Source organism: Phoca vitulina, unplaced genomic scaffold (assembly GCF_004348235.1).
Source record: "Phoca vitulina isolate PV1807 unplaced genomic scaffold, GSC_HSeal_1.0 scaffold33, whole genome shotgun sequence".
Lineage (NCBI taxonomy): Eukaryota > Metazoa > Chordata > Mammalia > Carnivora > Phocidae > Phoca > Phoca vitulina.
The window spans coordinates 16,201,340-16,229,137 of record NW_022589736.1 but is presented as its reverse complement, the minus strand read 5'-3'; the positions used below and the strand labels follow the sequence as shown (position 1 = coordinate 16,229,137).

The 27,798-nt window shown below is 37.5% G+C and overlaps 2 protein-coding genes across 9 annotated transcripts in view; one reads left to right on the top strand and one right to left on the bottom strand.

Annotated features, from left to right (window-relative positions):
• DCLRE1C (DNA cross-link repair 1C) overlaps window positions 1–3,351 on the top strand; it is a 31,533-nt gene extending 28,182 nt beyond the window's left edge. For 5 of the 7 annotated variants that reach the window (XM_032425692.1, XM_032425697.1, XM_032425695.1 and 2 more), the window contains one exon: window positions 1,098–2,020. In XM_032425692.1, coding sequence (XP_032281583.1) covers window positions 1,098–2,020 — 923 coding nt within the window. Of the gene's footprint in view, window positions 1–1,097 lie in introns of all 7 variants that reach the window. The other 2 variants (XM_032425690.1, XM_032425694.1) reach the window with 2 other exon arrangements.
• Window positions 3,352–3,496: 145 nt separating this feature from the next.
• Window positions 3,497–27,271, bottom strand: SUV39H2 (suppressor of variegation 3-9 homolog 2). Of its 2 annotated transcripts, XM_032425698.1 has the most exons (6): window positions 27,104–27,271; window positions 24,364–24,509; window positions 11,338–12,009; window positions 9,181–9,327; window positions 7,686–7,815; window positions 3,497–6,906 (listed from the first exon to the last, which is right to left on the bottom strand). In XM_032425698.1, the coding sequence occupies exons 1-6, from the start codon at window positions 27,132–27,134 to the stop codon at window positions 6,800–6,802; spliced, it is 1,233 nt and encodes a 410-aa protein (XP_032281589.1). In that variant the 5' UTR covers window positions 27,135–27,271; the 3' UTR covers window positions 3,497–6,799. The 2 variants fall into 2 exon arrangements, with proteins under 2 accessions (XP_032281589.1, XP_032281590.1); XM_032425699.1 differs by lacking the exon at window positions 24,364–24,509.
• Between the last annotated feature and the right edge of the window lie 527 nt (window positions 27,272–27,798).

Below are 27,798 nucleotides of genomic sequence, written 5' to 3'. Positions count from 1 at the left end.
CGCCCCCCCAAATTACATGCCTACTTCGTTTATGAGAATTTCATTCTCCAAGTAAGGTTTCCTCCTTTTAAGAATTTAAGGGGATTGGCTCATTATATTGCTAATGTAACGTGCTTTAAAAAAAAAAAAAATCAGTAAATTCGTTGGTTTTCAGTTCAAATTAAGCCCCATTTGGCACATTTGTTCCCCTCAGTATCTATCACAGCCTTGTGCACGTGGCTGGCTCAGGCTGCTATGACTATTAAATACCAGAGACTGGATGACTTAGCAACAGATATTTACTTCTCACAGTTCTGGAGGCTGGGATGTCCAAGGTCAAGGTGCCAGCATATTTGGTTCTTGGAGAGGACCCATTTCCTCGTTGTTGACAGCCTCCTCCTCAGTGTGTGCTCACCTGGCCTTTCCACATGCCATCCATGCATAAAGAAGGAAAGTGAGAAATCGGTCTTCCTCTTCTTACAAAGACACTAATCCCATCTTATGGGTCCCACCTCCAAATACCATGACACCTGGGGCTAGGGCTTCAAATTAGGAACTTTTGAGGACACAACCACTTTAGCCCATAATATGCACAAAGTAGGTGTCAAAATGTTTACAGAACAAAAATGGTAGAAAAATTTTTATTTCAGCCAATTCACTGAGTATCTACTGTTGGCCAAGCACATACAGTTTGCAAATTACTGGGTCCCACCTTCAGGGATTCAGTAGGTCTGGAATGAGATATAGAAAGCTGTATTTTTTAAGAAGGGTTTCCAGGGGCTCCTGGCTGGTTCAGTCAGAAGAGCATGCAACTCTTTATCTCAGGGTCGTGAGTCTGAGCCCCATGGTGGATATAGATTACTTAAATAAATGAATAAAAAATAAAAAGCTTTCCAAATGAGGCTGATGAACAGCCAGGTTTGAGAACCATTGGTGTAGGCATTGTGGCCTATTTGGGGAACTCAAAGTCTGCCATTAGTAGACAGGCAGTAGTTAAATTGTTCAAAAAAATGAAAACATAGCTAAATGCTACAAATTGGATTTTAAATTAAAAGCACAAATCGGCTCCCTTTGCATTCCGTGTTTCCCATATATCTATCTCCTGTGTTTTCCCACAGAGGAGGAGGATGAGCTCTTTGATGATCCTTTGCCGTTACCATTAAGGCACAAGGCTCCATACCAGCTAACTCTTCACCCTGAGGTATTTGTACTGACTGCAACACCACAGAACCAGCCTGAACAACAGAGGCCAAGCACAGGCTACCTCAGAGCAGAGAGTGTGCAAACCTTTCCTTGGGCCAACTTTATAGATTGTGAAGAATCTAACAGCGAAAGTGAAGAAGAATTACAAACCCCGGCTTCATCGCAAGAAGACCTGGGTGCTGTCACACACCACCAGCAAAAGGCTGATGTAGAAGTACCACAGTGGGAAGTATTCTTTAAAAGAAATGATGAACTCACAGATGACGGTTTGGAAAACCCCCCTTCTTCCACAGAGGCAGGGGGCTCTCAGTCACCGAAGCTTGTTAGTGACTCTGATGGGGAATCAACTCATATCTCTTCCCAGAATTCTTCTCAGTCCACACACATATCTGAACAAGGGAGTCAAGGCTGGGACAGCCAATCTGATACTGTTTTGTTAACATCCCAAGAGAGAAAGAGTGGGGATATTACCTCCTTAAACAAAGGTAGCTACAGACCAAGAATTAAAGAGAATATTCCTGCCACTCAGATGGAACAAGATATACTTTGTCCAAAGGATACTTACTCTGACTTGAAACACAGAGATCAAAATGTAAAGATAGTTCCCAGTGTTGGAGAACCAACCGCTCTAAGCAGTGCCAAACACGTACCTCAGGAGAAAAGGCTGCTAAATCTTAGCACCAATGCAGATTCCCAGAGCTCCTCAGATTTTGAAATTCCCTCAACACCAGAAGCTGAGCTACCTAAAGGAGAGCATTTACAATATTTATATGAGAAGCTGGCAACCGGTGAGAATATAGTCATTGAAGAAAGAAAAAGCTCACTCTTAGAAACTTAAAAACCTTATGTTCTAGAGCAACCACTAAAAACCCTACACAAAGAGGTAAGAGTCCAAATCATAACAGACACATCAGAGTGGAGTACTTAAAAATGGTCCTGTAACCTAAAACAGGGCAGTAAAGGAAGCAGAGAACAAAAAATAGTGATAAACAGAAAAGATATGGTAGAACTAATTCCAGACATCAATAATTACATTAAGTGAAAATGGTCAAAACACACCAATGAAAACATAGTGAAAAAACATCCCTCCTAGGTGCAGTCTCTAAGAAACGCACTGTGAATGATGCAGGTAGGTTAAAAGTAAAGGATGGGAAAAGATACCTAAATACTACTTAAAAGTAAGCTGGAATGACTATATTAATATCACACAAATTTCTAATGATAAAAGGTCCAGTTCACTAAGAAGACACAATGCTAAATGTGTATGTACCTAAAAACATCTTCAAAATATACAAAGCAAAAACCAAGGAGAAAGACAAACTAATGCACAATTCTCGCTGGAGACTCTACCATTCCTCTATCAGTAATAGAATTAGCGTACAGAAAGTGAGCAAGGATATAGAAGAACTGAATAGCACCATCGACCAACTGGATCTAATTGACACAGAACACTCCACCCAACAACAGAAGTGCCCATGGCACATTGACCATGAGAGACGACCATATTCTGTAGGGTCATAAAAACATTTCAAAAAATCAGGCACTTTTATAGATCTCAAAAGATACACCACTTAAGAATGCTGGTGTGAATATGACAAATTTCAAAGAAAAATTAGGACCTAAAAGAAAATAATTAAATGGCAAAAGCATAAGTGTGTTCTGTGAGTTGTTTGATTTCCTTCAAGTCTGTCAGTGGGTTATGTTTTTGCATAGTTATGTGTTTAATAAAGTTCTGTTAACAAATATTCAACACTTTGAGGTATGCTGGCATTTTACAGATTAAGGAAGCAAAAGGAGAGATTTCACTTAAAACGAGTTTAAGTGGGGGAAAAAAAGAGTTTAAGTGGAGTCTAAAACAATTTGCAGATCAATTAAACTAAATGATCTACATTATCACCATGCCGCACTGATCCCTTTTTTCTAGCTCAGGAGCTACTCCCAGCTTTTGATGAAATACATTCCACAGACTCAGTATGACTGGGGTAAAAATACATTCATCCCATTTTACCGCTCTCTCCTATGAGTACCATTACCTAAATGCAAAGTGAATATAAAACCACTAAAGAGACCAGTAGGGATTGCAGATCATTGGTTGAATATCAAGTCATAACTACAACAGGCCTAATACAAGAACCCAGAGACTTCATTTTTTATTTATAGCTCTAAAAATTAGTTACATTTCATTATTACAAATCATATAATCAAATGTAACTATATATTCAATGACACCAAAGACCTCATCTTAACAGTCTAGCTTATAACCCAGAGTGGGGATTCAAAACGTGCCTGGAAACATTCTTCTGAAATTTTTAGCACTTTATAATCACATTGTCAATTTAATATTACATCCTGCCGTATTCTCATTGTTTTATAGGTGAACCTAGCATAATAAATGCCAGCTGAATGAATTTAAGGGCTAGGAGCACTAGAACTTAAAAAAACAAAACAGAACACAAAACAACTTGTAGTGATCACCAAAGATTTTAAAGTACAGGCTTACAGTACAGAATAATTGTAGCAAATACTTACATATGGTGCTTACTCTGTGATGCTTCATTCTTTTACACACTGGATATCAACTCCTTTATTCCTCACCACCACCCTTTGAGGTAGATAAATTTATTCTCCCCATTCACAAATGAGGAAGCTAAGGCACAGAGAGGTAGTTCACATAGCTGGGAAGGGGTGAAGCTGGGACTGAAAACGCAGGCAATTCAAGCTCAGCGTCCATGGTCTTAGCCACTATGTAATAATGCCTCTGAAAAAGAGCACAGCCCTGGGCAGGATTAATTCTAGTGGCTACTTGATTTTTACTTTAAGAACTGTAAAGTAGAAAAGAAAAAGAAAAAAAGTTTCAAAATGCCAAGATAATCATAGAAACAGCCCCGTGACTAGCCACATTTGCCTTAGAGAGGAATCCAAGAGTTACATGTTTAAACTAACAGTACAAAATTGAGGACATTATAGTCTAGTCAGGTAGTTTACTGGCTCCGAGCTGGTGATCTTGGGTGTGTTAATGTTACCTAACCAGTATAGGACTGAGAGTGCCAGCCTCATGGGTTTATGAGGAGCACACAGAAAGGGCCTAATAGCTTGCTCAAAGAATAGCTTTCCATTTAAAATTCCCTTACAGTTCCAGGCAGTTTTTATTTAGCACAATGTGTTCAAGTAACCTGGTGACTAATAATGCTCAAGACGTTTTACAAGTATCCATCCATATTCACTTTATGCTATGTAAAATTCTACTTTAATATTCAAATGGATCAACCATGACAATGATAAACTTCTTTAAAGGAATGGTATAAAAACCTTCGGTTAATTGCAGAAGCAAGTAGTCCAGAATACATGGGTGTTCTTTTGACCCTTTTGTAAGCCTTACTGGAAATGACGTAAAATATTCAGAAACAAAGCTAAGCCACGATAAATAGAAAATCAAATGCCAAACTAAATTTATTTTGCTAAAGAAAAATGAACTGTAAGAAAAATAAATGCAGTCTAGATTTTGCACAGAGGGGGAAAAGACCCTGAGATTACCAACTGTGTATCACGATCCTCATGTAGGTACTGAAAACAATGATACTAATACAACTTGCACAGTGGATTTACAGTTTAAACTCGATCTAAATATTACCCTTGAATATTGGCTATATTTATACTGAGAGAACAAATTCTGATAACTTGGGAAACTAAAGAAGCTAAATGTTGACTTAAAGGCTTTTAACAGCTTCATGTATGGAGTTCCTATTTTACTGATTAAGTCCAGCTTTTTAATAAAATAAGGATAACAAAGGTAATTAAAATCTCAAAGACCCATTAAATTTCTAGTAATAAGGACAAAATGAAACAAGTTTACTGAAAATAGCCACTTTCCCTTTGCCCTCCTGTTTTACATTTTTTTTTTAACACAAGTAGACAAGAATAACTGGACAGTAAAACACTGACTTTTTAAGAATATTAAAATTACATATTTAAACCTGTAAAAATTATAATTCAAAGTAAGCTTGGCCATTGGAGCACCTGTAAATCTGTGATGCTTTCTCACCACTGACACCATGTGACTATTTTGTCATAAAACATAAGAAATGGCACCAAAAAATGTATTTTTCCTTGACACCTTCTGCAGATTTTGGTTAATACACTGAGACTCCAAACATGTAAAGAATTTACCCTGTATTATGAAAGAGCAAAGTCATGTGGTAGCAATATAATGCATAATAAAGTGTAGCTTCTCCCAAAAAAGAGGTTAAAGATTAAGAAGATATTTGAAGTGCTGCATTCTTGAAGTCAGTTCAATTTTACCCAAACTTATTTTAGGTCATTAAAGCAATGGGGCAATGGACTTAGGTACAATTTAATTAGGAATACTGAAAGCCAGATTTACTTGCTGCGTTTACCTTCATGTTGGACACCATGATTACAAATGCCACAATGACAGAGATGAAAACACGTTTTTTTCCTGATTGAGGTTTTACTATGCAGGAAAACAAAAACCAAGGAATATATTCCATTTCAGTCTTCATGGTTCAAGTAAAAAAAGTTCTCATTATTCAGGTACACACTTTGGCCAAGCCAAGTTTAGCTTTATCACATTTAAAAAATTCATGTATAAAAAATAAGTATCAGTTCAAAATATAGATTATTTTAAGAGCCTGCAGGAAATAGAAAAATAATTAAATTTGGTGGAAATGTTAAAACTGCCTGAAATTCAGAAATGTACTATTAATGTATTGTATGAAACATTATTGTTAGGTGCAGCCGCACTCAGGGGTAGCTTGTTCTGCTGTTTGTGTTTAGACCAGAGGAACTCGACATGGATCTCAGTTCATGTTACTAAGAGGGGCCCTTCAAGTGCTCCCTTCCCTCTGCCCAGCACTCCAAAAACCCTTTTGTGGTCCCACTGCCCCAGCCTTTCGAAGCAGCATAATGGCCAGCCATTCTAGAATTGTAGAACTTTTTGGAAATTATCCTTTTAAGGGAATAAAAGTCTTTAAGAATTACTGGTTCAGACATACATGCCTCATAACAGTCAAGATTGCTTCAAAATATGAATTAAGCTGTAAATTTTTTATATTTAATTTTAAACCTTAAATTTATGTATCAGTAAGACCCAATATTTTAATGAAAGTAGGAAAATAGTATATAGTATCATCTGTTTGTCTCAAATACAAGTACAGTGAGTAATAATGGGAATGACAACATAACAGAATAGCACTTGTATATATTTGCCCTAACTGAATTAACTTTCTCTAAATTCAAGGTGTACGCAGGTTGAATATTTGATCTTAGTGACTGTTACACTGTCAGTTCAATGCTTAAACACTGAAGGAGGCATTTCTTTAATCCACAGACTTTTTATGTATGTATATGCTCATCTGTAAATAGTTTTCATGTTTGGTACCTAATTACTAAATATGTGTATTTCAAATTAGTCTATGTGACCCTGGGTTCTTCTCTTCAGAAGCATCAGTAATACATTTGGCCAATAGTTTGAAATATGAACTGTAAATTAACATAGCATATAATCTTGATAATATGAAAAGAGTCCCAAATACTTTTTTGAAATGTTAACATTAGAAAAAAAACAAAACTACAATCATCAGCTCTATTTCCTGAAAATTCAGTTGAGGTAACCTCTGCAAGTCACAGCTCCACACTTGCACACAGTTCTGACCCTCTTTTTGGCTGGGCTGTGGTCAACAGAATCTGAAGATATATCTCCAGAACCTGATTACATAGAAAAAGAAATACAGAAGTAAGAATTAAGACAATTCAGGAGGAAGTTCAAATTTTCTATCAGTTTTAAGTAAATGTAAATATTCAGAGACAAATCATTATGAATTATCTTGAAAGGATGGTGTGGGCTAGTAAGAGATAAAAGCATACCCTATTAGCCCATACTTAAAAGAATAGCTTTCGGAAATGATGGAAATTAACTGGGAAAATCCAATACACAATCATTCAGTTTCATACATTACTTAAGGGCCATAAAGCAAGGCCAAATAGTAACACCCTATAATTAATACTTACAAAAAACAAAGAAAAAAAATATTGTCACAATAAAGCAAATAAAAGTACCATTTTTTTTTTTAAAAAAAAGCCAAATCCTAGTAGGAATGGAATAAGTTCACTTGTGATTTAAGTCGTATTTTCAGTCTCTTAGTAAATATTCAGAAATGTATGCCTTACAATTTTAAAATACAAGTAATATTGAGAAAAGATGTATATGATAAGCTTTCATAATGGAAATTATGAAAAAAGCAGGTGGCAACGTGATACAGAGAAAAGAGCATTACTCAGCTCAAGGTCAGGCAGACCTGGATTCTAGTTTTACCTCTGTCAGATTAGCTTTGTGACCTTGAGTAAAATGACAAACTCTTATAGCCTCATTTTTTCTCTTCTTTAATATTTGCTTGGTTCGGATCTTTTGGTTCAGGTCTTTTTCTACTCTGATTCTTCATATTGAAACAACTGAACACCAATCAAACTGTACTTGAAAACCATACCTTTCATTTGATAGTCAAAGGTGAGCTCTTCTCCAGCATTTATGGTTCTTGTGGAAAATAATGCTATTCGGGGAAGACGGGTGTCAAGGTTGTCAATGAAAACATTGAACACCTGAAGATTTGGGTCACACTAAGAAGGAACATTAGAACCCATTTAAGTAAAAATGACATGAACAGGCTCTTCTACATTCCATATAAAATAATTTCTCGACTATTATTTTTTAAGTTCTATTAGAAATTACAAGGTTTATTGTTTAGTGGTCTTTGAGGCACGCAAATTAAAAAATACTGTTTTCACTTATAGAAAATCTCAGACATACACAACACTAGCAAAAATAATAAATCCACATATATTCACCCTGCAGCTTTAACAATTATTAACATTTTTACCAATTCTGTTTCATCTAGTCTCAACCTTTTAACTTTTCTGAGGACTTGTCATGCAAACCCTAGATAACATTATCATTTCACCTGTATGTAGTTCATTTCAGTTAGTAACGTGATACAGAGAAAAGTAAGTAACGTGAAATAGAATATTTAAAAAATCAAGTCAGCATTATACAACTCAAATTTTATACTGCATGGAGTTTCATTGCTTTAACCTCTGTTTGGAATTGTTTAATATTTTGAGAATGCTACATTAAATTCTGGACAATGCAAGAAGAAACATCTAGTGAATCATCCTAAGAAATCAAAATAAGTGTTTAATTGTCCTTGTATAGAATACATCTGTTTTGAGAGTATCTCAAATTTATCATTAAGAAAAAAAATTTTTTAAAAATTAAAAATATTAAAAATAAAACTCACAACAAATGAGTCAGAAGGTTTCTGACATTTCACTACTAAACATAAGCTAGTTTCTTGGTATAAAATCCATCATAAGTTTAGCATGGCCTACTTTCTTATATGGGCAGCTACATAACTTACCCATATCTGTTGGCACTTAGTAGGTACCCAGTAACTATTCAACTCCCTTATTTTTAGAAATAGTTTATAGAGTATAAAATTCTACAATCAGGGTTCCAGCTGTATTCTAAGTTCTTTTCAAACATGAATTAAAAATTAGAAAATTAGGCTTAGGCTTAGAAAAACAACCCTAAATACTTAATCTGCAAATTCTTAAATTTTATAAATATGTTAACAAGTTACATGTTAACTTCTACAGTTGCATGTGATTCCTAACCCTTCTACCTCTTAATTCCTCCGCTAACTTTGTCCTCTACATTAACACAAAACCTAACTTACAAAGTTTTGAATGATTAAATGAAGTAACATACATAAAAACTCTTGCAAAATGCATGGTATTTGGTAGGCACCTCAATGAATTTTCCTAATACGGCAATAATACCATAACCTAACCAAAGAGGTCTTTGTATTATACTCTGGAAATATTAAAAGGGTAAGTAATTTAAAGATAATTATTTCTCAACTATGGAAAATCATTAAAAACAGTGCTAAGTTGATTAGTCCTGTCTATTCTTTAAGTATCACTTACACTGTGATTCACAAAATGAGAGACATTTCCATATCGGGCTGCATCCACAGTGAATTCATCAGATTCATAATCCAGATCAAAGAGATAGGTGATTCCCTTGTTGTCATATAACTGCCCCCGTCTTTCAGCTTCTTCGCTTGTGATTACCTAAAAAGAAAAAACTACAGTATATTATATAGCTATTGTTGAACTGAAGAAACACACTCATCCATAAATTTATTAACATACTAATGCCTACAAAGTATTATGCTAAGCGAAATAAGTCAATCAGAGAAAGACAATTATATGACCTTACCTATATGTGGAATTTAAGAAACAAAACAGAGGATCATAGGGGAAGAGAGGAAAAAATAAAACAAGGTGAAACCAGAGAGGGAGACAAACCATAAGAGACTCTTAATCATAGGAAACAAACAGGGTTGCTGAAGGGGAGAGGGGTAGAGGGATGAGGTAACTGGGTGATGGGCATTAAGGAGGGCATGTGATGTAATGAGCACTGGGTATTATATAAGACTGATGAATCACAGACCTGCACCTCTGAAACCAGTAATAAATTATATGTTAATTTAAAAAAAAAGTAAAGATACTCTAAAAGCTTATTTTTCCTGTAATTTGTGCAGTTACAAATGGAAATCTGTTACAAATACAGGAAAGGCGGCATGCTAAATTTGCAGTCAACTGTATGGAAAGTTTAGTTTCATAGAGTAGGCATAATATTCTCTAGTTCCATCCACATTGTTGCAAATGAGTATCTTGTAAATTTAGTCCTTACATTCCGTTATGTCCTACAGAAAGCTGTAATTGGGTAGCTTTTTGAACATCTGAATAAATTGGAATGAAAGTAGTACTGTCTCAATTTGTTAACTGTGGGTTGTCCTAATTCCTGTCTTAAACAGCCTTGATTCTTTTGCAGTCATTTCTGCCCTTAGTTTTCCACATCTTTCCATCCAGCTCTTCTAGAGTAGTTTGTGTGAATATTTGTTTTGATGACACTCTTGTTTTCATGAAATTCTGTAGCTCAAAACCATCGTCTACAGTTCTGTTCTAAGAACACAGCTTTACCAGATGCTCAGCTTAGGAAACCAAAAATGTCTAAAGTGATTCATGGTGTCAACCAGATTTAACTACGGCATTCAGTAAGCCAAAACAGAGAGGAATTTGATTATACAAGATCTGGTATCCCGAATAGTGATTTACAATAATCTGCCATTGTCTAAAAATGGAAGGATCGAAGTAGGGTTCCAATTTAATCTCAGAATTCTAGATGAATACAGATAATTATACATGACTTAGTTCCACATAACCTTTAAAATGTCAGATGTGACAACCTGAGATATGCAGTCACACTTGTATTTTCTAGTCACAGCTTAGTCCTTCACTCAGTTTGAGGAAGTGTAGTGCAGCGGCAAAGTGCACTCATCTTGGAGCCTTGGTTTTGAATCCTGGCTCCTCTTCACTACAATGTGACCTTGTGCAGGTTGCTGAACTTCTCTGTGCCTGTTTCCTCATCTATAATAATGGAGATAACACTACTACCTCAGAGTTATTGAGAGTATTAAGGAGTTAAAACATCAGGTGCTTAGAATAGTATGTGGTACATGCAAATACTATTTTTTGTATATTTACATTATACATATAAAAATAAATTTGCTCAGTCTGGCAATTTAGAGAATAGTCTCCAGCTGAGCTACAATGAATTTGGATTTTCTGGTGGATTCAATAAATGCTTTTAAGGTTATTTTACAACACTTCCTAAGAAAGCATTTTTCTACCCTACAGTATCTCTCATGTTGATACGATACTGAGTTTTGCCAACTACACTTAACCATGTTTAGTCAAGTGGATGAATTATAATCTAAAAGTTTTCAAAGTCAGCAGGTGTTTAGATCTGATTTTCTTCTTAGGGCTTTTATGTAAAAAACAGTCGCCATATTTTACAAATGCCAGTTTCAATGACTATGAATGGGTGTTTCTGAAAGAGGACTATTTTGTTTGTCATTATAGATATATTTTTGTTCATATACAAGTTTGTATTTCTAACTATGCCAGTGAACCCTTCTCTCACTTGCAAATGGTAATATAAAAACGTACCAATATTTGTTACTGATGTAAAAAAAGCATAAACCTTCCACACCCATTGTTTTAAGTTGAACATACCTCTCCAACATATTCCATGACAAAACTCATTCTTTTAATCTTCACAAGGGTTTTTACACCCCAGCCACAGCCATTGCTAGTTCGAAAGATGCAAAGAGAATACTGGGTGCCTTTTTGTACAATCCTATTGGGACAATCGGGTCCACACTGACACCTTGAGTTGCATTCATAAATGGGGGTACCAGGTGGGATTTTAATTTGCTGGTTTTTATTATAAGCCAAAAGAACTCCAGCTTCAGCAGGACAACATTTCTCAAAGAAGCAGTCTGTACATGAACAACCAAAGGTAGCTTCATTGACTAAGCTGATTCCAGGAGCTGGTTTGTATTCATTAATGTAGTAGAAGTCTGAAGGTGGGCCCTCTAAGTCAACAGTATTTTCAACAAAAATCATTCCTTTATGATTCTTTCTTCTGTTGAGTTCATCTTGCCATCTCTGCAGAGCTACCCTTTGTTTGGCCTTCTTTACAATATATTCGGCAACGGCAGGTTTCAAAGCTTTGTTATTGTCTTTTAGAGATATTGCTTTGCCTTTGTTTACCTGAGATAAATAATTATGCTTGTCATTAGAGAACTGTTGAAGTAGTAATGGGCACTTGAGATTTTGCAAAGGTTCCCAAGTATTTGTAGAATCTGGCCATCCTTTCCATTTTACAAGATAATACTCCATATCCTTAAAATATAAAAGAAAATTGAAGTCAGATTATGACAGTCCTAATTACTTAAAATAATTTAATATCTTAAAGAGTAAGGTAGCCATTATCATTCTTCTTAATAAAGTTCAGAATATATTGAGTCAGAGGTTTCTAGTGGATGCAATACAAAACATAAAACTTTTTTCTTTATATTACATAAATTAGGTACAGAATTTAGTTGTGGCATAGTATGTTTGAGCACAGTAAAAGAATTGCACGTGAATATAAGAGTACTGAAATTCATGAATATTTTACCAAACAGTAATTATTAAACAAAGTCGTATTTCGTATTTATCTTGATCATGGAAACAGGTAGTCTCAAAACTAACAATTTATGACCTACGTTAGTGCTTCACTTGGCCAGCACAGATGTAGGTATCCTCTAAGGCAGGTAATTTTAATATTTTACATTGGATATAAGGCAAGTTCTATTTCTCAATATCATGGGCACACATCCCTTAGATGTTCTAGAGACACCATGTCCAATACAGTCATTCCTAGCAGCATGTAGCTATCAAGCACCTGAAATGTGACTAGTCCAAATTGAGATGTGCTTTAAGTGCAATACACACTGAATTACAAACACTAAACACAGAAAAAGGTAAAATATTTCTTAACATTTGAAAAATATTGATTACATACTGAAATATTTTGCTTTTATTGGATTAAATATATTATTACTTTTTAAAGATTTGTTTAAAGTCCTCTCTATGCCCAACGTGGGGCTCAAACTCACAAGCCCGAGATCAAGAGTCACACACTCTACCGACTGAGCCAGCCAGGTGCCCCCAATATATTCTTGAAAGCAGTCTCACCTGTTTCATTTCACTTGTTTAATGTGATTACTAGAAAATTTAAAATTATATATATGTAGCTTATATTGTTTCTACTGGACAGACATCACGATTCCAGAGAATTCTTACCTTATTTAGACTCACCTGTGAATGGATTAGGTAGCAGGCACTCAAGCCACCTAACACCAAACATTTTGATTTATCCCTCAGACTGCTGTTGTGGCCACCATGGTCCCTAGAATTTTGCCTTCCTACCCCAGTGACTTGACTAGGTTCTCTTCCCTTAAAATCAGGGAATGCCATGTTAAGTTTCTCTTAAAAAAGGTAGTTAAGTGTGTATAATAAAAAAAATTCTAAAGCCCTTCAATTTTTTTCTTTGTCCTCTGGAATAACTCACATATACCCACACTCTAAAATATGAAAGTGATTAAACTGTATATTCTACAGTTTTTAGTTGTTTTAAATCATAGATATGGATTAAAAACCTAATTGGGATACATTTGCTTTTTCCTGAAATTTTTAACAGTTTTTATTATAAAGGGTATGTATAACACTTGTTTTATTATTGATTAATGCCATATAACCTGGAAGGTTTAGGAAATGTTACTGAGGCACAAACTGGGGAAAAGGAGCCCCGAGGCAGCTCTGCTGAAGCAAATCACTCAGCCAGTGATTAAGTTTATTTTCTTCCCACTGATTCGTCTCAATGTTTTAGTATATTCTACTCAAAAAGCAACACTGCTTGTGAATTAACTTTCCTTCTTTATGAAAATGGTCAAAATATGCTTTACCTGTTTAAAAAATGTGGTTAAATTAAGGTGTGAGGATATGCAAAATTGAAAATACACACTGTGATTTCAGGGAAAAAAAGGAAAAGCTTAGTTAGACATACTTAAGTGTTAGTCAAACTGGCTCACTAAGTGTAACACGGATTTCTCCCTCCTGTCAGGTAATTACTACAATTTAGGATTTATGTTAGTAGATATCTGCTCAACAATAATGTGACCCACGTGGCAGTATCTAACATATCTATTCTACTTCTTATCTAGGAAAGTTTTTAATTTTTCTGACTCTGGAATAAAGCAATGCAACTCTGGCCCTTTTTTTTTTTTCTGCTACAGTTTTTCCTACCATACCCTGGATTATGCCAACAGTTGTCAGCAAATAATGGAAGAAACAGAAACACTGGCTTCAAATCAGATGATTAAGCTAAATTATCATTCAGCAAAATCAGTTAACACCAACCCTCTGAAGTCAGCTTCCAAAGTAACATTATCATATTGTTTAGTAATGAGCCAGCTGCATTGTTAGTGACTGTTTTGTATGTTAATACCATCAGTACCTACTTAATTTACAGATGGTAAAGATGTTTATAAAACATGAGTGCCTTTGGCAAAATAGTATAGAAATACTAGTAATATTTTATTTCTACTTTGTAGACTTATTTTAGTAAGTGCATTTTACTTTAAATCCAAAAAAGATATTTCCATTTTGAAAAATTGGTAATTTTACACAGAAAAATTAGTTTGGCCTAACAAATTTAATTAACTCAATTCATTAAAAATTCCAAATAAAAGCCCAAAAGTTCATAAGCCTCATATATATCAGTATTTTATTCTGATATGCAGTCAACTCTTGATTACCCATAGAAATGGAGTACAGTTGTAAAATGATCCATCAATCACTCCTGTATAATTTAGAATGCATTATAAGAATTTTGTCTTAAACACATTTTCCCCCACTATATTTGGCTTAGGTTAAATTCATTCAAATATTTTAGTATTTAAAATAAGTACATGAAAGTTCAGCCACTAGGGGGTGTAGGGGGTGTGATGAGATGTTAAGGTAGTGCTAGTCTTGAGGGGTAAAATCTCTCTGGGAAAAGAAGGCAATAATATGTACAGTAAGTAGCAATGCAAGGCGGTACAATTTTAAGTGACAAAACAAGACAATAATTACCACTCGTATATAAAGAAGGAAATCAATATAGTCAGAAAAGAGCACAGAGAAAACAGAACAAACCAAACTGTGAAAGACTGATAGAATTTGTTGGGTAGGGAACAGGGCAGGCAGGATGAAAAACACCAGCAAAAGCTTGGAGCTAAGATTTGTATGAAGTATCCAGAAAACAGCGAAGAGATGGATTTGGCTAGCTTTAAAGTTCAGAATATTGAAGCAAGAGGTTAAACGGCAAGGCAAGAGCAAATTTTAGCCTTGAACACTCAACAGAGGCATTTGAACTTTTTTTATAGGCCAATGGTTTTTACAATTCTTAGAAGCCATAGTGTTTCTATGGGAAGCTTCATTACATACAAATACATTTGATTCCATCTTGTTTATTAGAAATAATTTACCAGTCTTCTAATTGCTAAGCCAATGACTCTTCAGTCCTCATGTTACTTGACTTAGGCTTTGACATCACATTTCTCTCTTCACTATTATTCCTTTACTGCCTTCTTTGCTGAGACTACTTACTATCCCTGTCCATCACTTAATGCAAATACTCGGGGCTCTGTCCTTGGCCCCTTTCCACACCAAGTAAGGTTTATCGCTTTTGAGAATCTGGAGAAAGCTATGGACCTTCCCCTAACAAAAGTCACATATGTACTATTTTGGATAATGGAGAATATCTGGATTCCAGAGGTTAAGAATTCTTGCTCTAAATGCTCTCTGGGCAACCTCATCACTCCAGTGGTGTTAATTATATGCTGATGACTTCCAAAATTTTATTGGTACCCCTATATATCCAATAGCCTACTGGGTGTCCAACAGGTTCTTATATCCATCTATCTCCATGGAACTCACCACTGTTCTTCCTAAATGGATTTTTTTTCTCCTTTTCCCCACCAAGGGTAATCTTACCCATCATCTACCCAGTCACATGAGTCGCAAACCAGGAGCTCAATCTAGATTCTTCTTCTCAATCCATCATCAAGTTTCTTCAGATACTTGTTCCTGTCCATCTTTATTACCATAGCTCTAGTTACTTCAGGCCTTCAATTCTTGCTGGGATTACTGCATTAGTCTCCTAACTGGTTTCCCTGCCTCTGGCTGATGACACCCCAATTTACCTTTACTAAAGTGAAGTTTTCTTATAAAAATAAGAAATCCATAGTACCAGTCATTCTGTTACTTTCTTGCTTAAAAATTTTAACGGCTCCCCCACTGCCTAAAGAATGAAGTTCAAACTTCCTATTATAACAAAGATCATTCTTGATTGGGTCCCTGATGCCTCTCTAACACAGTCTTCCAACATGGCCCCATTCACACACCACCCTCCAGCCATACTGAACTGCGGCTGCTAGTACTTAAACATACCAGGCCTTTTCACCCCTTTCTCTTTGTTTACAAAGTTCTAATTACAGTGGCCTCTTACATTTCCATAACGAACTTATTTTGGTCTCATTTTTTACGTGTGGAAAACCTATTCATCTTTAGAAGTTAGCTCAAATGTCACCTACCCCGTGAAGTCTTTCCTGACTCTCTTGCCCAAGGAGAACTGATCACTGCCAATCCCCTTGTGTTCCCATTTCTAAACTTAACCAGAGACCAAGAGGGATGAAATCTTGTTCTTCATAGCCCCAAAACCAAGCACAATTGCCTACTATATCCTAGGCTTTGACTGTTTCTGAATGCAAAACAAAAAATATGGCTACCAACATATGTGTAATATAAAAAAATCACAAGAGTAACTACATGAATCTTTAAAAGAAATACAAGCTGTTAAATTTAATGTAGATAGTAATTCATGTTTTTTCAATATTTGTTCTGTCATCTGCTGTCTATAGCCAGTAAGTGGTAGCAAGCACAAAAACTTAATATATATATATATATATATGGGAAAACAAAAAACAAAAACTATCTTCCCATTAGCTAATCTTCCCTGAAAGTTTTGAAATCATCATATTCAGTATTAGTGGTAGAACAGCTTGAATCTAATTAGGAAAACACTAGTGTTCCATGGAAAGTCACTGGATTTTCAGGACAGTAACTGACCAAGTAGCAATTCTGAGACCTGGGCTAGTGGTCCAAGACTGACACAACTGAGCAACATGACCCTGGAAAAGTCCTTTCTTGGAGTTCTCTTCCTGATGTCTCAAATATGGATTTTAGTCAAATGACTTCTATGTTATTCCAGTTCTTAACAAACCACTCTGAGTGCACTCAGTCTTTCAGTAATATTAATCTATGTTAGAGGTGGACAATTCTGCCAGTATGTGTCATTCAGCAAGTGGTGGTTCTAGAGACAAAGAACTACCTGGATACTTTATGAAGTCAAAGCTTTGGTAATATTTCTCTCTTAATATTTGCTTATTAAGGGAGAAGCCTTACCAATGTGCATGGGGGTTCTGGTTCTTCAATGATGAGCTAAGTATGTTAATAAAGAGTATTCACAGTTTTGTCAGAAATGTTTCTGTATGAAAGGTGAACATGGCAGGAACATGTTGCAGGAAAACCATACAGCACTGACACTACCACAATTTGTTGAAGTGGACCCTGACATGAATTCACAACAGTAAGAGCCCTGTCATTCCTCCAGTGAGCATTCATTCCATTTCCCAAACTGGCTATTTCAGAACTCCTCCACTTTGTTCAAGGTCACTCTCCCACTACCTTATTTTCAGTAGCCCTAGACCTCTGTTCCTAATGCAGAGAGAAAACAGAAACTCCCTTATTTCCACCCTTCCATGGACATGTAACTAGAGAAAAGGTGGATGCTGATACAAGAGATGTACTTCCTCCATCAATTATCCCACCTCTCCCATCTCTTCAGTTTCTCCTCTACTTGTTCTCACCAGCATTTAAACCTCCCTCACTTTTTTATTTTTAGCTTTTTAAGCCTCCCTCATTTTTTAAAAGCAAAATTAAACTAAACCTCCTTTGAGATATAAATGCTGGAATATATAAGGAATTTCAAAAAATAGGATAAATTACTAAAAGTTGAGACAGGAGACTCAAGGTCACAGGGGTGGAAGATTTCTTTTCAGTGTAAGAACATTCAACTTTTAGAACATTCGATTTCTAAAATCACATGCATATATTACCCATACAGATTTTTAAATAAAAATATAAAATTATAAACACCTTTAAAACCTACATAGCCCTTTTCTTCAAAGCTAGACTTTTTCAAAGCGTTGTCGATACTACTTGACTCTACTTTCTCACCTCTAATTTATTTATTTATTTATTTTAAAGATTTTATTTGTCAGAGATAGAGCACGCACACAAACGGGGGACTGGCAGGCAGAGGGAGAAGCAGGCTCCCCACTGAGCAAGGATCCCAATGTGGGACTTGATCCCAAGACCCTGGGATCATGACCTGAGCCAAAGGCAAACACTTAACCGACTGAGCCACCCAGGCGTCCTTCACCTCTAATTTATTCTTTAATTCATTCTATTTCAGCTTCTTCTATCCATGCACAAACACTGCTCTAACAGCATCAATGACCCTTCCATTGCTCAATGCAATGGGTCCCTCATGGTTCTTCTTGACCCCACTGGCCTCTCCCCTATTGTGCTAACATTATTTCTCCCTCAAGCTTCATGACTCATTCTTCCAGTTTTCTTCCTACCTTTCTTGCCAGTTTGTCTCAGTTGCTTTGATAGTTTTTCCCATGAGAACCCCCACCTCACCCACCATACTACTCATCAGTCCTTGCTCTCTTCTCACATTTTCTTTGCTTGATATTGCAATAGCCTCTAACCATTTTCAAACCATTCATGGTCCAACAGCCAGAACACCATCTTCAACACATCCATCTCATCATGTCACTCCCCTGCTCAAAACTAGTTAATGTTTCCCTACTGCCCTTAAGATAAAGTCCAAATTCTTTTCTTGAATTGTAGGGAGCTGTACTTCCTGGGTCCTCCCCATCCTTCTAGCCTCCTTTCAATCCCTCTTGCTGACTATGTTCCACTCACACTTTCTATTCCTTGAGGTCAGGCTCTCTTCTGCCTCAAGACCCTTCCCTACTTCTCTTTCCATCCTTTAGGGCTGAGTTTAAACACCATTTCTCACAAACGGCTGCCTAGTTTCTCCAGAAGTTACAACCTTCTGTTACATTAGCACTTACCTCAACTGTAAGTACGTTGTACAATTATATTTAAGGTTTTCCACCCTCACTAAAAGATAACTCCATGTATCAGAAACCATACCTCTGTGTCATTAATTGCTGCGATCCCCAGTGTCTAGCATATGACATGGCAGATGGCAATAAATATCTGTTGAGTTAATTAATGGGTAATCATATCCATTCCCAGAGCTTCAATTGCTATCTTTTTCCCAATTCAAAATCTGTTTTCCAGTTCTCATTCTTGACTTTGAGCCACATTTTCAACTACCTACCAGTCATTGTACATTTAAATGTTCTCAACCTTCTTCTCCAAACCCAACCTGGTCCTCCTATCCTAATCCTCCTAAATTGCTGGGTCTTGGTAAGCAGTCTTATCTACGCCACTACAAGTCAGGAACACGTTTTCATAGATGTAGATCCCTCACTGCTGGATTCCTACCCAATCCCGACCACTAAACCATAGACTTGTACATTTTATAACCATGATAATTTAAAAAAAACAAAAACAAAAAAACTACCTATTTCTTTTTATCTCCTTTCGCTTCAGCACTATAATTTCTTGCCCAGATCACCGCAACAGCCTTTCAGAATGTTTAAATTATGTCATTCCCCTCCCCGCCAATCCACTTTCCTTACTGCAGACAGAAAATTCTCTGAACTAAATATCTGATTGTATCACTCTTTTTAAAAACCTTTCAAGTGATCCCCCATTGCTGTAGAATGCTGTGAAAGTTCCTTCACTCATCTCTCATCCTTTCCAACTCCCATATTCTAGCACTCCTTTCTCTGTACTAAAACCATGAGTTATAGTGTACCTGTCTTTTTTAGGCCTTAGGGGGATATCCCCTCTTCTGGGAAGCTTTCTGTGACCTGGCCCTGGTATACCTCCCACAGATACGTAATGAAGTCTGCCACTGTACTTATTATACTATATTGTAATGGATGGTTTACTTATCCATCTTTCCACCAGGCTGTGAGTTCCTTAAGGTGAGAGACAGTTTCTGATTAATCTTTATTTTTACCAGAGCCTAATGCAGTACCTGACACACAAAAGAAACTCAAATGTTTACTGAGACTATAGAAAGATGATATAGGAGCTATTAGTCAATAGATGGCTGCTTTAATCTAAGTCTGAAGCTAAGAATATCTAGTGTACTGGTGATTGTGAGGAATGGAGAAATCACTGATGCAAAAGCCAATTCAATTCATTAAGTACTAACTAAATACCCATTATGTACTAGAGACTACAGTAAGACCTAGTCCTGGCCCTAAATGATTGACAATTTAGCAGAGAAGGTATGAAACCAAGCTATAAAATGTGTCAAGTTCTAGAATAATACGAACAGTGCTTATTAAGTCCTGACTATAAAGCAGTTAATTTTACGGACATGGGGGAGGGGAGAAAGCTCAAAAATAAGTGGTAACCTTTCAGCTGAACTTTCCAGGCCAAAGAGAATTCTGTCAAGGAGAAAAGGGAAACAACAGTATTCCAGCGAGGGAACTGGATGAGAATAGCAAAAGGGCACAAGGGTGCATAATGTGTTCAAGGAACTAGAATATAAGCTATATCCACAATGCTTAGAACACTGCCCAGCTCATAGTAGGTGCTCATTAAATCTTAGCTAAATGAAAGAATTTATATGTATTTCCGTGTGTATAAAAAGTAGGATATGTCACAGGAGATGAAGCTGGAAAGGTAGTTGGTGGCCAGATAATAAAGAACCTCACTACAAAAGGTCTCAGCTTAGATTGGTAGACAAGCCATTAAAAGGTTTAAAGCGAGACCCTAACACAACCAGAACTGTGTTTTAGAAACATCTGTAATGGCTTTGAGGAATATGGTATTGAAACAGTGTCTCTTACGAGCTAAATGGAGGGCTACACACAAAAAAAGGACATGGTCATATGGTCTTTCACGTGCCCTGAACATGAGAAGGGAGAGAGAAAAAGGGTAGAGGTATGTGGAAATAATACTGGCTCACAGATTAAGTAATTTGTGCTAGAAACAAGAAGAAAAGAGGGATATAAGTGGTCCCTCTTAGAAGGGACCTAAGTGTGCAAGTAAGGGTGCTTATTCCAAAACAAGAAACCGAAAGGATTGATAAGAGGGCGAAAGGGAAACCAAAGAGCAAAAGCTATCTAAACCTAACTACAACATTCAGAATCCTGTATAAGAATAATGGTAGTTTCTTCAATGTAGGCACAGACCCCTACATAACTAACTGTTCAAGTACAGCAAGAATGAACATGAAAACACAAATAGAGAGACAGAGATAATATAATCTGATGACCTATTAGATGGTAGGTAGAAAGGAAGAATTAAAAATGTCTGAACTTAAAAGTTTAGGTAACTGGAGGTATTATGGTTTTCTTAGATTAGATAGGGAACACTATTAGATCAGGATGCAGATTTGAGGGAGGAAAACAGGTGTAGTTTTGAATATGTTGAATTTGGGAACCTGTACAGTGTCCAGTTTGAAATGAAGTCCATAAAGAGGTCAATGCCTCACAAAGATTTGGCAGTCATGAGTCAAACAGACAGAAGTAGAAACCACTGGGAAAGAGGTCATCTACAGAGTCACTTCAAGGTAAGAAGTGGGCCAAGGACAGAGCTGTGAAGGTTATTTACATTTCAGAGGAAGGACAGGCAAGAGACAATGGAGATTCAGAAAGAGTACTAAGAAAAAGGTGGGAAAAGGAGGGGAGATAGAGGTGAATAACAATGACAGAAAACACTTCTACAATATGAACATCACAGGTCAGTCTCTGTTCTAAGCATTTATCTATATCAACTCATTTAATGCTAATCATAACCCTAAGATGGGTACTATAACTATCCTCACTTTGTAAGTGAAGAAACGGAAAGACAGAGAGGGTAATTTGCTAAAAGTCACTCAACTAATAGATGGTAGAGATGGAGTATGAGCGTAGGCAGTCTCTCCTTGGACAAGAGAATTTCAAAGAAGAGAGAGAGGCGAACAGTGTCAGACATTGCTAAGAAGGAGAGTAAGATTTGAGGTCCTCATATTTGGAATTAGGAGGTCACTGATAGGGGCATAAATCAGAATAAAGTGGGTTAAAAAGTTAATGAGAAGTGACGAGACAATCCCCAGGAGAAGATTTTTACAAACTGTATATCTCATGAGGGACTATCTAGCATATACAAAGAACTATTACAACTCAATAATTTAAAAAAAAACCCAATTTTAAAAAATGGGCAAAGGCTCAGAATGGACAGTTCTCCAAAGATATACAAATGGCTAAAGCACAAAAAAAGATGCTCGGTATCATTAGCCATCAGAGAAATGCAAATCAAAACCACAAGGAGGTACTACTCCATGCCCACTACGACAGCTATAATCAAAGAGTCAGATAATAATATGTGTTAGTAAGGAGGTATAGAAATTGAAACACTCATAACACTGCTAGTGGGAATGTCCCTTTGGAAAAGTTTGGCAGTTCCTCAAATAGTTAAACACAGAGAAATTGTATGACCCAGTAATTCAACTCTTAGGTATATATCCAAGAGAAATGAAAACATGTCCATACAAAAACCTCTACATGAATGTTCATAACAGCATTATTTATAATAGCCCCCAAACAGAAACAACCCAAATGTCCAAGTGAGGAATAAATTGTATATGCTATATCCCTATAATGGAATAGCTGGCAATAAAAAGGAATGATGTATTAATACATGCTACAACATGGACAAACCTTGAAAACACCATGCTAAGTGAAAGAAACCAATCAAAAAGAACCACATACATATTATAAGGTTCTATTTATATGAATTGTCCAAATAGGCAATCTACAGAGACAGAAAGTAGATTACTGGTTGGCTAGGGCTAGTGGGGGAAGAAGATTGGGGAGGTTTGGGGAGTGGTGCCGAGTTTCTTTTTGGCGTAATGAATATGTGCAACCATCACCACAGTCAACTTTAGAATAACTCTGCGAGCATGCTAAAAGCTGAGTTGTACACTTTAAATTAGTGAATTGTATGGTATGTGAATTACATCTTGACAAAGCTGTTTTAAAAAGTTAATGGGAAATGAAGTAGAGGACAGGAATGCTTGAGTGGGGAGGCAAGGTCGAAGAAAGATTGGGGAAGACCTGAATAGTTTTATTGACTGAGAGAAGTCACTGGAAAAAGAGAGCTTAAGAACAAAAAAAAAGAAAAAAAAAGCAAGCATCATGGATTAAGCAAAGTCCTAACAGGGATGGACAGGAAAAGGAAAACAGTGACAGCAAAGATACAGATAACTGGTGTAAAGTTCAGAGTTCATACTTGAAGGATCCTATATTTCACAGAAGTGGAAGACAGGGAAGTAAATACACTTCAGTGTCTGTGGCTGAATACGAAGGTGAAGGATAGAATAAGAAGTCCAGAAAAGTAATAAAAATTAGAAAAACTGCTGACAAGAAAGGGAAAAGAAAGCAACAGATAAAAACCTTATGTAGAACCGAGTGGAGTGAGATTAGAAATAAGCTTTAATGGTATCAGTACGTGTGATTATAGGATATTCTTGGCTAGATTGGTCAGGCCACAGTTTATACAATAAGATGGCAGGTGACTTGGCTGTTTTGGGGTTGAAGGTTGCTGAAGAGTGTAGGTGAAATGCTTGATCATAAAATCCCATTGAGTGGGGAAGGTAGTTATATGAAAAGATGATGGATGTTTCAAAGGAAGAACTGGATTTAATGACTGAATCAATACGGAAGACGAAGGAGAAGGATTCCTAATTCATTTGTCTGGAAGAACTGACAAATAAATGACCAAAAAAGAGTTCTTGGAGAGGGAACAGACTACAGAAAGATGAATTACTCAAAAATATATCATAAGGTTTAGATTGAGGAAGGTTCCTAGGAAAACAAACCCGTCATTTTAAAGAGAAACAGGAATTCAGGTGAGGCCCAGAGAAATTAAATGACTTTGATAAAGCCACAAAGTACCAATCGAAGATCAGAAATGACTCTAAACTCCAGGCCATTCTATTACCCCACAGAACCTCACTAATATCTGGAGTTTGACATGATACAGGACATACAAATGGTGATGCTTCCTGAGGAGGTTCAATAGCACTAAAATTGGGTTTGAATTTCTAGGTTTATTTCAGGTGATAGTGGGGAAATATGATTCAGGAACAAAATGAATGACAGGAGAAGCCAATATGAGATAAAACATTTGCTCTGGTAATCCACACGGAGATAATCAAGAGTTGGATGTAGAATGATATAAGTACCTTAAAATATTCTAATGCAAGAACATTTAATGCTTCAAAATCCTCTCAATGTTATTTGGCAATATAGATGATAGGACATATAAATTTATTATGACTTAGAATTTTTAACATTAAGAAGAGCTTTTGCTTACTTTTAAGGTTCTTTTTATGTTACAGAAATATGAAATACTGAATTGAAGTCTTGATAAGGTCTCTTTTAAGGGGCTAGATATTTGCCTTACCTTTACTACCTTGTAGTCACACAAGTATTCCACCTCATAATTGTTTAGATTCCTTTTGGTGATTCCAATCGATTTACATGTGAGTTTTTCTTTTCTACATAATTCCTGAAGAGTATCAAGTGAAACTAGGCAAGGCACACACCAAGCTACAATAAGAAAATAGAATTCTTTACTAATGAAGTAGCTACTCAATTAAAACAAAAAAAGGAAAAACTTAAGACCTCTATATCCCCACCCTTCAACTGGCAAATTTTACAGGACTGAAAATTCATATGACAAGAAACCATTTATATGTCTTCAAGAAAAAGTTAAGCATTAAAGAACTGGTCTTGGATTTTTTTCATGGATCTCTATCCTACTATGCTTAACTAATGTAAATTAATTTCTACTAAGCCACCTGAACAGTAAGTTTCATGTCTGTAAGCTTTCTTAAAATTACATATAGATGCAAACAGCAACAGAGATAATGTTTTTACCTTTTCCATTATATTCTATATAGAATATAAAGAATATAATCAGTTTTAATAAAATGTAGATCCTAAGACAAACTTATTGTTATTAAAAATATCTTAAATATATTTTAAAACAGCCTTACAAGTTATTAAAAACAACTTTCTCCCTTTCTCTTAGTTGGACAATAAGAAATGAAATTTTATTGAAATATAGTTCTACAGTAACATAGTCATACAGCAATCACATGCCCTACTTTTCCCATTCTGGAATGCTGCATGAAATTTTAAGTCCATTTATTATTTTGCCTATGCTGTATTATTATCAAGGTAAATAAGCCCAAGAATTATTACAAATGGAGAATTTATTTTCATAATTCTCATTTCCTGCATTGTTTTAAAGCCAAGATTTACAAAACAGAGTATTCAATTTACATAATCCATACCAAGCTTAAAAAAAATCAGACACACTCATAATTAACCTTACAGAAGCCAGTAACTAAATGTGCTAAAGATTTTACTCTCAATTTTGTGTACATAGTATGCTACCACATGGCATATAAAATATGTTAACACAAACTGATGTTTAGAAATATATAATAAACTTGGTTTTATGGCTAGCGTTATGGTAAGCACTCCAGAGAATCAAGGGTCCTCTGCCCCACCCTTTGCTACGCTACCCAGCTACATGACTTTAGTCATGTTTTCATCTTTCCAGATTTCAGATTCACTGAAAAAGTGTGAGGGTGGGAGTAAAGTGGAATTAACCAAACAAAATCTATCAGTAAACTCAAGCTTTACTCGGTAGCTCTCCAAGGTAGTTGTGATAACCTTTTGTTTTGAGGTAATTTCCAAGGAAGAGAGAACACACAGCAGCTCTTAACTATATCCTTCCCTCACCCTCCCCAACTCACACTGGGGCTTCATCGTCAGAAACCCTGAAGCACGATTTCCACCACCCTGCTTCCTACAAAAGATTCGTAATTCTAGACCAAGAAAACGAAAGGTATTTTCTCCAAAAAAATATTTGGGGGAGAGACTGCTTACTGTGGAGTGGTGGTTTGGGTGCAGGAGAGTGGTATAACAGAAATGACCACTTAAATGTCTTCCATTTAAAAAACTTCGGGATGTTTTGTGTAAAGTTAACCTCACTATGCTGATCACGTGCAAAGGAGGTTCCTCTTGGATATCACCCAAGATGTGTATGTCTGTTGTCCCTACCATTTTTACCTAGTTTAACTTGAGGTTCAAGACAACCCTCGACGGAAATGCTATTTTTGAGGAAAAAAACCTGGAACATAAAAAACCGCAAACCCTGGTTAACAATTCCGATTATCTATGATAATGTAGAAGATAATTCATTTGCAAGATTAAACATTTTATTACCACTACAAAAACCTTAAACTAGGTTCACACTAACCCCTAGTGGAAGAAAAGTTTGGGGATAATGAGTTCATAATCTAGGTGGACAGTAGTGCTAGCAAACACCTTTAAATTCTAGAATGCCTTGAAAATTCCAGTCTTTCAGAGGGTGCGCGAGACAGGCAGGCGCACACACAAACACACACACGCTAGGATCTAATTCTCTGGCGTCCACATAAACAACACGCAAGTTCCCGGTGGGTATAAAAATTACCCTAAGGCAGAGGCTACGTCTTCAAACACCCACTTACTGGGATAGTATCCGACGGGGAATGTACTCTTAGCGTTCATACTTCAGCCCCAATTTCTTTTTTCCTCTGATATTGAGGTCACATTTACACCACCGGGTACTTCCCGCTTCCCAGTTAAAAAGCCAGCCCGAACACAAAACGTCCCGCCCAAACCACCACAAAGAAGTAAACCACACGCGTGCCCACAGGCCCTCGAGCACCCCCCCCGGGGATTACCAGGAGCCGCGGCGGCCGCCCGAATACCTCCACACGGCGACCAGGCGGGGAGGGGCCTCCGGCCCAACGGGCAGCGGGGGCCGGGCCACGGAGTCCGCAGGACCTCCGCGGAGCGAGAGACAGCCGACCTCGGGGCAGGGCGCGCGGACCGGGCCCCGCGGAAGCGGGGTGCAGGAAGAGACTGCGGGGAGCGAGCGGGCCGTGCCGTGAGAAGGGTCAGGGACCGGGGGAAGGGTGAAGCCCGCGGGGCGCCTTTGGGGGCCAAGGTGTCAGCAGAGCGGAAGGCGGCGTTTCGCCGCGTCGCGCTCTGGCGGGCCCACGGATCCCGGCCCCGCTTCCCGGGCCTCGGGAGTTTGCCTGGAGAACGGGGGACAGTGAGGGGTGCCGCTCTCCAGCCCTCACCTCCTCGCGCCTCGGCCCCAGCCGCCGCCATCTTGAGGAGCTTTCATTCAAACTGGCGCGGTCTGACGGGATAGCTCAGCTGGCCTGACGCCCCGCCCCCGCCCAACCTGCGCGGGAGTCGGGGGGCCCCGGGCTCGGGGCTGGAACCCGCGACGCGTCCTGACGTCACCGGAGGCCGACCCCGGCCGCAGCGGCGAGCGCGCATGCGCCCCAAGTCCCATTCCCGACACGCGGGAGGGCGCGGGAGCCGCTGGGGGGGGCGGGGCGCGCGGTCCTGGCCAGGCGGCGCTTCTCTGCATTAGCGGCCAGCCTACCTCGATCGGGCGGTGTAACTCCTAATTCGGGAGTACGTACATCAGGCCTTCCCACGCTTTTTAGTTCTTTCACAGCAGCCCTACTTGTATGTTGTGCAAAATCCAAAATGTAAAGTGGAGCTGTGTGGTGCAGTTAGGTTTACCTCCCATGCCTGTTCCTCAGCCACCTGAGCCCAACCATTGTTTCCTTCCACGCTACACCCTAGATCAAAGGTTCTCAAAATTGGCTACATGTTGGGATTACTTGGAAAGGTTTTGTTTTTTGGTCCCACTCGCTGAGATTGATTTAATTGGTATGGGGTGTGACCTGAGCTTTGGAATTTTTTAGAGCTCCCCAGGTGATTGTGTGCAGCAGTTTGAAACCACCAGTCGTCTCCATCT